The sequence below is a fragment of the Dermacentor albipictus genome, chromosome 6, assembly GCF_038994185.2.
Source record: "Dermacentor albipictus isolate Rhodes 1998 colony chromosome 6, USDA_Dalb.pri_finalv2, whole genome shotgun sequence".
Taxonomy (NCBI): domain Eukaryota; kingdom Metazoa; phylum Arthropoda; class Arachnida; order Ixodida; family Ixodidae; genus Dermacentor; species Dermacentor albipictus.
The window spans coordinates 94,369,612-94,383,644 of record NC_091826.1 but is presented as its reverse complement, the minus strand read 5'-3'; the positions used below and the strand labels follow the sequence as shown (position 1 = coordinate 94,383,644).

At 45.9% G+C, this 14,033-nt stretch overlaps 1 protein-coding gene across 3 annotated transcripts in view; it reads left to right on the top strand.

The window, feature by feature from the left end:
• Positions 1 to 14,033, top strand: part of LOC139061293 (calcium-activated chloride channel regulator 1-like) — a 209,387-nt gene that overhangs the window by 119,226 nt on the left and 76,128 nt on the right. For all 3 annotated transcript variants that reach the window (XM_070541062.1, XM_070541061.1, XM_070541063.1), the window contains 3 exons: positions 903 to 1,190; positions 9,838 to 10,089; positions 13,524 to 13,742. In XM_070541062.1, the coding sequence (XP_070397163.1) occupies positions 903 to 1,190; positions 9,838 to 10,089; positions 13,524 to 13,742 (759 nt within the window). The remainder of the gene's footprint in view (positions 1 to 902; positions 1,191 to 9,837; positions 10,090 to 13,523; positions 13,743 to 14,033) is intronic.

Sequence of the window (14,033 nt, the reverse complement as noted above, 5' to 3'; positions counted from 1 at the left end):
GCGCAGATAACGTGCGTTAGGACCGCTCAAAGTTGCGCAGCCATGGTTTAGTTTGAATCGAGCGAACTCGAGCGGTTCTAGTGACGAGGAAATGCTTAAACAGCTGCGAGCGTGGCACGATTACCCTACCGTGCCTCCTTAAAAGGCTTTAGCCATGCATTTGGCGAAGCCATGTTGATCATGATGTGACGGTACAGTACGTTTCTGCTATTTGTAAAAAATAGGCTGCATGCAAAAATGTCAAGCGATAAAAATACGCAGGAGATGCAGAAGCAGAGCCGCAATAATTAAAGCGCTCGGCCGGTTCCAGGAGACACTACGGAAGTGGTCGATCATCAAATCAACTCTTCTGTGACCGCCGCGTTAGCCTTGCGGCTTTGACATTGCTAGAGTCATGAATTTATCTGAATCGGGGCAGCCGCATTGCGACTAGGGCGAAATAGGAAACGCACGCTGAGATTTGGGACACGTTAAAGAACGTCACGGCGTCAAATATAATCCGAGTCCGCCACTACGGCGTGCCACATAATCCGAGTGTGGTCTTGGCAAGTACAGCCCTATAACCCAAATAAATTGTAATACTTCTGCCACTATGCAATATGCCATGTGAGGCAATGACAACGCTCAACCCTTTCAGAGGTTACAAAAATATGGCGCATCACAGCGCCTCAAACACCTCCCCCTGTGTTTCTGTTTGCTAGGCAGACAAACAGCAGTGGTGCACGCAAGGTTACGTTTAACATTAACTCAGCATTCTAGTGTCACCCCAAACGTTGTAGAAATTAAGCTTTAGCCTTCATCGCCACTGCTAATTATCGTCAATCACAGCATCCAGCACGGAAAGCTTCGCTTACATCGATTCCCACTGTGAGTAGGTTCTGCATAATTTTTGTTATGCGCAGGTGCTGAATACTTCCAGCGAGACTCCAGAAGGCGCAATGATTGTGCTTTTGACCGATGGCATGGAGAACGAGTTCCCCTCCATAGACGACGTCTCGCCGCAGCTGTTGGCGTCAAAGGTCCAAGTTGTGACTATGGCGATGGGTGAAAATGCCCAAGATAGGCTTGAGGAACTGGCTGCAGAAACGAAAGGCCAAAGCTACTTCTTTCCTGATCCCCTTGAAAACGCATTGACGACCTACATCGAAAGCGCCAACAGTGAGGCGCACGAGCGCACATATCATCAGTCGGTCAGTATCCTGTTACCTACGATTACACCATGCATCATGAACGGTATTGGATGTCCAGTTGCTTCAAAGCCTTTGTGCAATGTTTTCGCCAGAGGGAGAAATCTCTATTCAGACAAGCTCTCAGTGCCACTAGAGAAGTTCGATAAATCTAGGTGCTTGTTCATTTCGTGTGCCGATAGATCTAAATGAAGCACACAGTGTCCACTTGTAGCGCAAGCAGAAAGTGATTTGGGCATGTCGAAGGTAATGTGAGGCGCAATGATGCCAGACTTGGGTTTTTTAGACATGGTTTTATTTGCAAAAAGTAAGACATGGACAAGAGAATAAAAGTTACGGAGAGGCACTAGCCACTAATTTTTATTATCCCCGAAGCTTCACTTATATAACCTCAGGCATGCGAACAGGAAGAATCACGGGTGAGTCACATTAGGTCATATTTCCGCCTAAAACCATTCTTATAAGCCATGTACCAACTAGCCTGGTAGCAGGAATTACTAGTGATCGGTGTATTTGGTGCGAAATAAACAATAGTATATCCGCGTTTTCTCTCTGACTAGAGGTCTTATATGAAAAGCGCTCTCTTGGCAGAAGCAATTGTGTCAACGATTACACACGCTTGAAGGTCAAGAACCATTGTTCCTGTGTCCTGAAGTGTACATGTTATTTACTGTTTAGCAAATAATCCGAAACGTTTATGTTCATCTCTGCCCGTGCAGGACTGTAGGAAGCACCTACTAATCACGGTATTGCAAGAAGAACATATCGCGTGGTTCCGCGGTGCTTCATGCATGCGTTGTGCAGTTTTGTCTCACGTATTGTCAACGAATCAAAATTGCAGTTCAATTAGAAGCTTTCAAAAAAGCACTCATACAAGTGATCGAAAGCTTCAGACGGTGTGCTTTTACAAGCGTACAATTTGCGCCACTGTCCCATGAAAACTATTGCTGCCACGTAATTAAATTTGGTGAAAACCATTGAGGGTTTGGGTGGGATTTAAGATATATGCATGCAGGAACACAGAAGATGGGTTCTGATCTGTTGCTGTGCGCGGAAGGAAAGCCCGTTTTTAACTGGACATGGTTGCGCTTGCTTTATGCTACGCTACCTGACCACTTGGCGAAGATTTAGTGATCCTATGCATCACCCTGGAATGCAGCCTATTATGTCGGCCTACCTCTTTAACAGCCACCATAACCAAAAATACCAAGAGTTGATATAGACCTTCTATCGCGCCCCCAGCAGGACCGTTCTGTCTTCAGCGGAACAGGCGCACAGCCTACTGATACAGTCGTCACAACGCATGCACACGTGCTCTAACAGGACGTCGACACGGCTCTCAAGCCAGACTCTTCGCCGCCGGCTCGACGCGGTCCCTCGTTGGTCCGCGTCGTCGTTTGGTTGTGCCCTTACGCCGTCGGCAGTGCCCTCATCAAGGGAACTAGTTGTTGCCGTTTGGCAGGCGGGCACTGCTAGTCTCGCCAATTCTCGGCGCAGGCTACTCAAGGAATAAGGTAATGTGCTCCTGCCGGAAGCGATCCCAGCCCTTCTCGCTGCAAGCAACGCAGTTCACCGCAAGCTTAGCCACCCTTAAACGAATGGTTTCACACACTTAAGCCTTTGCTCGCACACTACGTGGCATGTTGATTATTCATGTCGCCTTTGCCCACACGCACTGAGGCATATTTTCGCTATTTGTTAAGATTGCCTATAACACGTCTAGACAATCTGCCACTCAGTTTCAGCCATTCTTCATTCGGTTCCCACAAGGGCAGTAGTGCACACTAGACCCCTTGTTACCCATCTACCACACCTTTCCTAATGCCTACAATGGTGTCTGATGTGACGAGATGCGTGGAATATTATCGCCAGCTGTCTCGCTCACTTATTGCCGCAGCTCATTGTCGCCAGCAGCGGTGACATGACAATAACCTGTAGACGCAACCTTTTCCAGCTAACTACCTTGTGTGGTTGAGTACCACGCGACAGCCTTGGCCATGCTTCCCAATGTCTTCTGTGATAAGAATGTCAATACCGCATGGTAGACCACACCTCCTCTGTCAGCTACATAGCTGGCCAAATAGTCACACCACCTATGCATCGCGGTCGCGACACTCTCCATTTCACCTGACTTAAGTCGTACTGTGGCAGTCATTCCACCTGTCCCATGAGTTACCAGGACGGCTCAGCGTATCTCCCAAGGCCTATGCAACGAAAAAGATGCGCTTCTGGCCTGTTGGTGGGCGCGTGATGAGAGTTGGCACGTGTGGCCGCCAGCCCTTCAACGAAAATTACAGAGTGCATAGTGGTACACGCGGTTTCAGAGTGTCAACCAGTACTTAAAGGACACCGTTTTGCAAAGGCATCGATTGTTCACTTCGTGACTTTTTTCTGATGGAGATGCTGGGTACGTGAATCGTCGGAGCGTATCCTCTACACAAGTCTGGCGAGTAGTTGGCAGAAACTACGCCTCTACACTTCATGGACTCCAGCCACGGCACGGTCTTCTAGCTGAGCGTGCGATGACACTGTATCCACCACTTTCCATGATTACCACTGAAGAACAGTGCATCGTCAATCCCGGAGGCCGGATTCATTTCATGGCGGCGCTTTGAAGACGCGAACGATTGCCTTGAACACTTCGGGCGTCTCGCCAGCTTTAACGACTGGAACCGAGGGTGCAAGCTTCGCAGTGTGCATTTTGCTCTCGAGGATTCAATGTGGACGTGGTTCGAGAATCATTAGGCGGCGTTGATATCGTGAGATGAATCTCGTCGGTAGTTTCTCAATGTTCATTCCAGTGCTCACTGAAAACAGTAATCCGAATAGGCGCTTCTGGCGATGGTTCAAAGCCCGAATGAGAGTTTTGCCACTTATGTGTAAGACATGGCTCAGCTCTTCAGACGGACTTGTGGGCACATCTGTGACTGAAGAGAAGAAAGTGTGTCCCCTAATGCGAGGTGTCAAGCAATACGTTCTTGCTAGCCTCATTTGCAACCCGCCGACAACATTCACAGACTTTCTCGCCGAAGCGACAACCATGGAAAAATAGTTTCAGCTGCATGCCAGATATAACATCGACGTCATGCTTCCAAGTAACCTCACTCCCGTTGCTCTCGGCAACGTCATCAGTACATTGCGGGAAGGGATCACGGCCGTTATCAAAAAAGAAATCCCGAAGTTGTGGGCAGCCCACCCGTATTGCAACTTTCCATGGCTGAAATGGTTCGCGCTGAAATCAGGTAGGCCGTCCTAGTTCCTGAATGGTACGAGACTCCACAGCAGCGTCCTCCATTGTACAATACCTCTGCCTTCACACAACCCGCTGAACAAATTGAAGTAGGCTTCATGCCTCGCAGCCCGCCGTCCTCTGCTGAAACACGACTGAGGAGCCGTGACGTTCGGCGAACAGCGGACCACAGATATTTTTGTTATCGCTGTTGTGATGCTGCACATAATTACAGAACGGGTTCCAAGCGCCAAGTAGGTATCCTTGAGTTCTCTCCAAAAGCACCTCTTCCGTGAATCGTAGAGATCGACAACTCCTCCGCGAACAGTCGTAATTCGTTCGAGTAACGGCGGTATGAACACCGTTCTTCGACACCTGGTTGATGCCTATGCTAAACGCAGCCTTACCTAGTGGCGCTCCAAGGCACCACTTGCTCAGCCCTGCGCATAGGGAAAACAGAGGCCAGCGAACTCAGCAGGCGAGGTCACTAATATTAAGTGCACTGAAGAACCTTTATTACGACAACGACGCCAGCAAGGTGATCTGGAGACACAGTGAAGTACCGCAAGAGAAGAGGTAATGTTTGATATTCCAGTAACTGTAGACGAAGAAATAGCACCATTAACCGACACTGGAGCACCTTGGCCAAGAGCACCGACGTTGCTTGTAAGCTAAAAAAAAAATCTACCAATGGATTGGGGTCAAATATTCATACCGAATTAAATCCCCTGGGTACGAATGAATATTCACGGCTTTACGTACGTCGGAGATTTTTTTATCCTGCCTAGTTGTTTTAGACTAGATTCTTGGTATGGTCTTGTTGCCGACTAATGGAGCCACCACTAATTTTTGCGAGTTGCTGGTAACATTTTCCACGGTGCACGCCATGGAAAGGAGTAATTACGACAGGCATGACAATGCCTTGCGCTTCGTCGACAGCAACACGTTATCGCCCAGAAGTAGCGCGTTAGTCCTTGTAACCAGCGGTGTATTCAACGAATATGGGGACATTGCCGAGGAAAATACTCGGCTGCTGATCCATCTTGAAATCTCGAGGCATTCTTTAGCTGCCAAGGAAGCGATCGATAGTTGTGTTGGCGAACTTCAACAACGAGTTTCAGCACGTCCTTCAGTCACAGCTGGAGCGTTCTTCAATAAATTTACTGATCTCTTTGACGTCGATATATTAGAAGTGATATCACCGGGCATGACAACTGCTACCAGCCTGAGCAGCCGCCTTCTCATTATTGCATGCTTGTCGGTGCTACCAAATCAGCGGCTGTTAGGACACGTGAGCGAAGTCTTTGAGTGCTTCTTCACAGAATCCGGTGCAGCGGGACTCCGTTTCGAAACTCCGTATTTTAATGAAGAAGACAGCAGGCCGAGTTCGTCAGTATCCATACCACGTGTGGCCAATGGAACGAAAGGTGGTTAAACTCAAAAGTAAAGAAATAGAAAATAAAGACGTTATTCACCCTTCGGCTATTCCGTGGGCGTGTTCCGTCATTCAGATAACAAAGGACATCTGCGTCGACTGCGGATGGCTTGACAAAGTCACCAAATGCAATGTTCCCCTCCTGTCACGGATTGACGATGGCTTGGAGTATCTACTTCATGGCCAATTCTTAACCTCGTTATAACTTAAGTCAGGGCACTGGTACCTCAATGTCTACGAGCGTGAGCGCGAGAACACTGTATTTGTGACTCCTGAGAGGCTATGCGAATTTAAGGTCTTCCCATTCGGCATCTGTGCCGCCACGACTCGTGGAACTGAAATGGCAGACGTGCCTGGTCTACCTGAACGATGTCACTGTGTTTTCAAGCACGTTTGAGCAGCAGATGGTGTGTGTGATGAGTGTTCACAATGCTATCAGGTAGAAAAATCTCAAAATCAAGCTAGAAAACTTTCGATTATGTTTTCAGGGACTCAAGTCTATCGGTCACGGGATCACGCCCCGGGGCATTCGGTGAGACCATAAGGAGTTTGCTGGCATCGCGGAGTTGCAGCTTCCTCAAGACAAGAAGGCTGTTCAGCGGTTTTTCGGCCTCTACCCCTGCTACCGTCTTGTTCTTTTTTTTTAATTCTCAAAAATAATTAAACTTCTACCAGGAATAACACGAAATGATGTTTCTTCGTGTGTAAGAAAGAGCAAGAACAGGCGTTTACAGAGTTGCGTAAAGGACTTGAAGCAACTCCGGTGCTCGCGAAGTTTGGCAATGCTCCTCAAATTGAAATTCACAAAGACGCCAGCGTTGTCAGGCTCGAAGCCATTCTTGTTCAATAGCGTGATGGTACGGACCGCGAAACTGCGTTCCGCGAGCTGTTGTCGCACAAAGGCAGAGGCTAACTACTCGACCACAAAAAGGAGTACTTTGTAATCGTTTGGGTAATCAGTATGTTTCAATCCTCCTGTATGGCCGGCCTTTTGAAGCAGCTAGCGACCGCCATTTGCATTCTTGGTTTGCAAATTTCAGGAATCCATCAGACCGCCTCTCTCGTTAGAGCCTCCGCCTTTAGGAGTACGAAATTAACATCGTCGATCGATCTGGACAATAACACAGCGAAGCTCTCTGCCTGGCACGTGCTTTGACTCTGTTGACTTCCTTAGACTTTTAAAAAAAATTGCTATTTTTTGATGCGGTTGATTCGATCCGGATGTCTGGCCTATAGCGTGTGGACAAAGAACTTATTTCTCTTATCTGGAAACTTCCAGTGGCTGACGAAGTTATTCCACGCTCGCTGCTATGAGGACCGACATCCTATTGCACGCGGAGCAACCTACTGTGCAAGTGAAACTGAAATGAGTGAAGAAACGTTCCTTACTATCCTCCTTACGGCAATGCGTGAGCAAGTTTTGCAGGCATGTCACACCTGTGCCGGACAATAACTTTTCTCCGCAACAATAGGGCACATGCGACAGAAATTTTACTCCGAGCAACAATTTTTTTCTGTTGTGCACTACGTGAAAGCTTGTCATGACTGTCGGCGGCGTAAAGTACCAAACATCAAATCCGCTGGTCTGCTCCAACCTCTGGACCCACCGACGTGTGCGAGGGTCTGCCAATTGAGCCACCGCGGCGCCGTTTCCCCATCCACTTTCTTGAGTATCCCAAGAAAGTGGATTTCACAACCTTAGCGTAATGCAAAGGTAGTGGGATCGCTCCCTACCAGCGGCAAGTTTTTTCTTCATCCACTTCAGTTAGTCCACTTCTCATGCCTTGAGGAAGCATGTGTGGGTTTATTGACCGGTTGCGTTCGCCCAAAAAGATCACAGTCTCGTGACGCCTGCGTCAGAAAGGATGTTCCACATCCACCGCTAAGGTTGGTAAGTTGCACCCTGGCGGGCACTCCCAGGGAGGAAACATTTATACCCAAGAAAGTGGATGGGGAAATGGCGCCATGGTATCTGAATTGGTAGAGCATCGCACACGTAATACGAAGGTTGCGGGATCGTTCCCCACCTGCGGCGAAGTTATTTTTTCATCCGCTTTCATTTCCATCAATTTATCATTTTGATTTGATTTATTAGGCACAAGTAATTTCTCTTATGTTGTCCTTGGTGTCAGTGTTTGTTGGCTTGTTATGATATGATTTATCATTCATGTCTCTTTAAGGTACTCAGGCTCTTGAAGGCATTTATTTGCTGCAGTGATAGTTTTATGTAGCATTTGTTGTTCGATTGCCTAGTTCTTTCAAGGATGGATCCATCAACCAACAAATGCGTAACGGTATAACAAAGGTGACTGTGCATATAAGCCCGTCGTTCATGTGTGCCCTGACTACAGCGGCATGAACGCCTGCACAGATTGGTTGCCGAAGAATATGGACGCCTCCACGAGGTACATTATTTTGCCGTCGCCGACGAACGCATCCTGCAATTTGGCTGCGCGATAACACGTCGCGCTCCAATCTGAATCTTTGTATAGGCTTTGATTGTCCGACCACTATGCACCACTGACTACCACGAAAATTCGCGGAAGAGCCAAATACAATCGCTCAAAAATGTGCAGTTTCTTCCCTAAAGCGACGCACTGAAATACATAACGTTGTGCTCGAGCTACTTGGACGGCGCTTCCACGATACGCGGGGTCCACGCACTGGCGCACGCGCCTTGGCACCCGCAGAAACTGCTCCGTTGCAGCAAGAACATGCATCAACTTAACATGCCCATATGCAGCGTATATCGGCATTTCAATGAAAAGCCTAAAGACCAACTACCTGGCGAAGCCCACAACCCTATGGACATGGACATACCTCTCTCCCCCCGGCCCTTCCCCTTCCTAAAAAGGCAAACAAAATTAGTTCCTTCATTCATAGACATTTGAAATAGCACAACAGCAACACGAAAATCAGCGCTATTTGTAAGCCTGGTACGTATAGACTAAGGTATTCGCGGGGCTGTCGTAGGGAGCACCGCCGACAGTGGCTCACACATGGAAGCTGCAAGACGTGAGGCCGTGTCGTGTCAATGTTGCATGCACACAGCTGTTCAGCAGGAAGGCTCTTATTATCGCAATATTGTGCATAATGCTCACAATGCGCACAGGCGTAGAAAGGCTTAGCCCTGCGCTCACTCCGCTGCATTGCTAATTTACTGCAGTAGGGCGGCGTATGCACTTGGGCTTTTTCCTTTTTGCTTTTCCTTTTTGCAGTAAAGCGCTCTTCGCACAGGTCGTAACTGTTTAGGGCGCTACGTGCAAAGGACGAGTGAGGTGCCATTGATATCGCGAAAGCACACTAAGACGGATGGTGGGATGACAGCGCCAACTGAGTGAACGAGGTTTTAGTGTCCACATAATTTTTATAGCCAATATGAGTGCCAATTGCGAAGTGAATAATACTTAGGTATTTTCTTTAGTCTATTCGTGCAAGTTAGTCATCGTTTTCACATCACTATAAACGAGGAAAACAGGTTTTTGGCATTACAAAAACATTGCAGCGACGTTGCTCTACGTGAACGTTAGTTACGCGCAAACGCTTAGAAGCGGCGAACGTTCACAAAGAACACTGCGTCGTCGCAGCACAAACGGAAAGGGCACGGACGCGGCGATTGCCTTCACCTGCACGCGCTTTCCTCCTTCATCAATCGCTTCTTTCGCGGCTTCAAACGTGATCTCGCAGATTTCACAGAGGGTTCATTTGCGCTTACCCCTAAATGTGAGCTTGGGTCCGGAAAGTCTGCAAGGTTAGCAAAGATTATATGTTGGAGTAATTTTCAGCTGGTGGTTAAAGGCACGGGACGGCAATTCGTAGGCGAGCGTTTGTTGCCGTTGCTGCTGCACAATGTTTCTTATTTGATGTGCAAACGTAGGAGCCAATGTGTTAACTGACGGCTCACCAGAAACGTCCGCTCATGTGATAGGCAGCAGAGGTAACCGTTCAGTAATGAAGGACCTTCTGGTGGTATCTATCATTTTCAGGTGCTTATTACTCCCAATGAAACTGCGAAATGTAACACCAGTGAATCGGTGGTCGACGGCGAGGGTACCACGGGCACCTACCACCGTGAATTTGCGTCACAAATAGCATCAGCCAAAGCAGGTGCGGAAATATTACAGTCTGCTAATGACGAGTGCTTTCAAGGTGAAAGATTCTACCCGGCATTGATCCTGAAGAGCATCTTTGTCAAAACGCTCTACCCCGAAAGCGAGCTTTCCAGCGAGCCCATACTTGTAAGTACAGGTTTTCCACCACAGAACGAAGAATATCCATAGAGGCAGTTGAGATTTCTGCATGTATTTTCTAGCCTATTTGGTTGCACGACAACGAAGTGCGTTACCACGTTTTGGAGAATTAGGAGAAAGATTTAGCTGAGAGCCATCTTTGACTTTCGTATTCACATGTACGTAATATTAAGAAATCCCCTTTTGAAACAATCGCTCCAGCGATTTGAACATTATTTGTGACATTTGAGAGGGGAAGCGAAATTGTAGTCACTAAAAAAAATCTATATATGGCTTCATGTGTTCTTAATGTTTCCAATAACTGGTGTCTTTCAAAACAATTGAAGCGTCTTGAAATATACATTTCTGTCAGTCTAGACAGAAAACAGATCGCTGTCTGTAAACAGTGCCTGTGCGTCGCAAGTGAATACATTTGATATTAGTTTACAGATTCCGTGAAACAGCTACTAGCCTTATGAATGTTTTGCGAAATTCCAACCCAGATATTAGCGTTATAACTTCGGTGGGTAACATTGTAAACTTGTGTGGTTTAGATTTGTGATCCGGACGGTCAACAAAGGCGCAGGACTTATGTTATTTCGCGGGCTTTATTTCAGGTTTGGAAATAACTTTTAATGTAGCATGTATAGAAAACAGAATGCTGGATCGAAAATTTTTCAGGTAGCTCAACAACTTTCTCATAAACACGTTTGCTCTGTGTAGTAGTCTCGAACCCCTTCTAGGCAAGGTTGCAGCAATTCCTTTTTAATATTTATAGCACTTACTCGAGCCTAGTAAGGGAAATTTCTGAACAACAAAATGAAAAAAGAAAGATACTATAATACATAACAGAGAAATCAAGCAACGTTCAACCAGTGCAACAAACTTAATCATGAACACGTGGTCACTATCGCTAAGTGTAGACATAAACAACATCAGGCAGACAGCGAGCACCTTCGCCTAACTCTTTCGCTACCACGCGCACAGAAAGCGATCTACTTGATCGACAGTTCTTTCAAAGCGTTGTTAAACATTTCCACTGGAATTATTCTATACCAACACCGCTATACACCATCTGAAATGCTGACTGAACTTGAACTATTTCTCAGATCTGACGATTTTGCGGCCGATTGGGTAAAACATAAAGCTTCCGTTGAAGGTATCGTCGAACCTAGCGTGTAGTGCTCACATACTCAATGAAACGACGCAAAACTTGTGGTTTGGTCGATTCCCCAGCGCCATTTTTGTACGAGAGCAGCAGCGAATATACACAAGCGTCTCTCGAGTTGTCAATTTTCCGATCAGATATATCGCCTCTTTCAACGATGTTTCAAACGAAGGTATACGCTCATGAGTGCGTGTCATCTTGTAGTTTGTGTTCGACTAATATCAAGTGCAACATTATTTTTTCGTCTGTGGGTTGCTATCATTCATCCGTGCTTCATCAGCATGTGTTCAAGTATTACGCGAAATCCTTTCCTTCCTTTCGGCTTTCCACTCACACAGAAACACGCAGTTGATCCCAGACCGACCTTCGGCCGTAGCTTGGCTATTACTCTGATCTCTTACATTGCGAATAGCTCCTTTGTGTACCCTTGTGCATTACTGTGGGTTTTGGTGCAAAACTTCAAATTACAGTATAGCACTGTACGGGAACTAAACAAAGCATGTGGAGGCTCCAGGACTAGTTGAATGCACACAAAAGCACTTTGCTTGCACAGAAAAGCTAATCGAACAAAATATCCAATTATGACGAGGCTATTGCATGCTTCCCAAAACTGACAACCATTGCTTCGCGAGCGTAAAAAGTGCCGCATATAACGAACTAGGTGTCTGTTGCAAGGAGTAAAAACAAATGCTCCCTGAAAAATAGAGAGAGAGAGAAAAGAATTTAGAGAACGGCAGGGAGGATAACCAGAGGTAGTTCCAGTTAGCTACCCTTCAGGGGGGAAGGGTTAAGGGGGTAATAAGAGAGAGTGGAAGGGGAAAATAGAGTGGAAGAGAAACGAGCATGAACAAAACGGCCGCCTACCGCTGTAGACCAGTAAAGGGCTGCGTGTCTAGTATTGACACCAACAAATCTTAATGATAATTTCTTGGTGTATGTGATCTAATTTACAGAATTCAGGAACTGGGAAGCAGGCGCTTATTTTGTATATTTTATCTTTTACTCGGTAATCTGTGTTCCTTGAGGTGCTTCCTTGAATTTTCACGTAGAAAATGCGAATAACTATCTGAGCAGTTATTACTCCTTGACATGCATTGTAAATGCTAAATATCAAGCTTTAATTTTAACTATCGCGGTATACGTTGCGACTATTGTCCTGAAATCAAACGTTAAAACAAACGCACCAAAAATGAGCGCATTACTAGCGGTAACGAAAGAGCTAAATAGTTCCAGAGCACACTTGTTCCGGGAAGGAAGCTTAACTTGAAGATGTCAATTCTTGTCGTTTATCAAACACCTTCTTAAAGTTTCCGAAGAAATCAAGCAAGTCACCATAAACTAAACATTGCTCTCATAATTATTTGCCAGTATGGGCGTAATGCTTGTTTATGTGGACTTTTAGTTGACGATTTCTTAGCAAACATTAGAACGTTTCTCTAAAGATAGAAAGGATTCAACCCGTCATGGTTGCTCAGAGGCTATGGTGTCACGGGATGGAACCCCGACCACGGTGGCCGCATTTCAATGGGGGCGAAATGCGAAAACAACCGTGTATTTAGGTTTAGGTGCACGTTAAAGAACCCCAGGTCATCGAAATTTCCGGAGTCCTCCACTACGGCATGCCTCATAATCAGAAAGTAGTTGTGGCACGTAAAATCCCATAATTTATTTTATTTAAGAAACAATTGACGATACAGTGTTATGTTTATAGAGGCTCAACATCCAATGTTTTCCTCGGCATCACAATGTGTCCACCATTGTGTTCGGGGGTCGTCGCGAAAACTAGGTATTGTACATCACCCAGAATGCCTAACTCGCCTCATCCACGACAAAAAAAAAATAAATAAAATAAAGCTTCGGTTTTCTTAAACAAATTACTTTGTGCAAATATATCATGTATTGTGCACGTCTGTGTGTGAAGACAGCATACATTTATTATGTAAGTATTGAACTAAATCTCACATGATTTCACTTTTGAAAGAAACATTTGCTGCTTTTATCATAATGAACTGTGGTTCCCTTTGCATCCTGTATTACATGAAAATATTTGTTTTATTTTAGAAAGCTCTTCTCTCATATATTTGTTTTTCTTTTGTTAGACGGTCCTTCGTTTACTGGTACCGACGATTCTGTTGTACAGAGGTGGCTATATTGTGCACTTCTCTCAAACCGATCTGATAGGCAGGTTTTACCCACAAATTTCATCTGTTTCAGGGATATAAATGATTGTATCATATTGTACTTTAAATTAACCAGGATTGCCTTCGTCTTACAGGTGATGTACGAAACAAAGGGCTTCACCGGAACTATTCAAGAAACTTTCCTTCTTGATGACGCCTTGGGAAACAACACAATCGTTAACATTAGCCGCCAATCCACTAGAGGCTACTCACTCACGGCGTGGCTTGTTGACCCTACAGGAAAAAGGTGTCAGAATTGTCAGGAAGTTGAGAGCGGCTTCGACAAATCACTTACCATCCCAAGCCCAGCAACGGTATGCCTGTCCTCTTACGAACCATGATTGACATAATATGCAGGTTACTTTCGTTATATTATATTTATTTCTCTGCAGCCGCCTCTATTGACTTACCAATCATGGCAATATCGTAGACGTAGTGTCCTTTAGACAAATGAATGACCAAAGCCATTTTGTTAGGAAGGGAAAGCTCTGGGCCGCTGCGAAGAATTAGGTGGGAAAGGTATATATGTTCCTCGATTGTTTACTGAGGCACACATATATCTCAGTACCTGGTCATTTGCTTTATGTCGAGTGGTTTTACTAGGT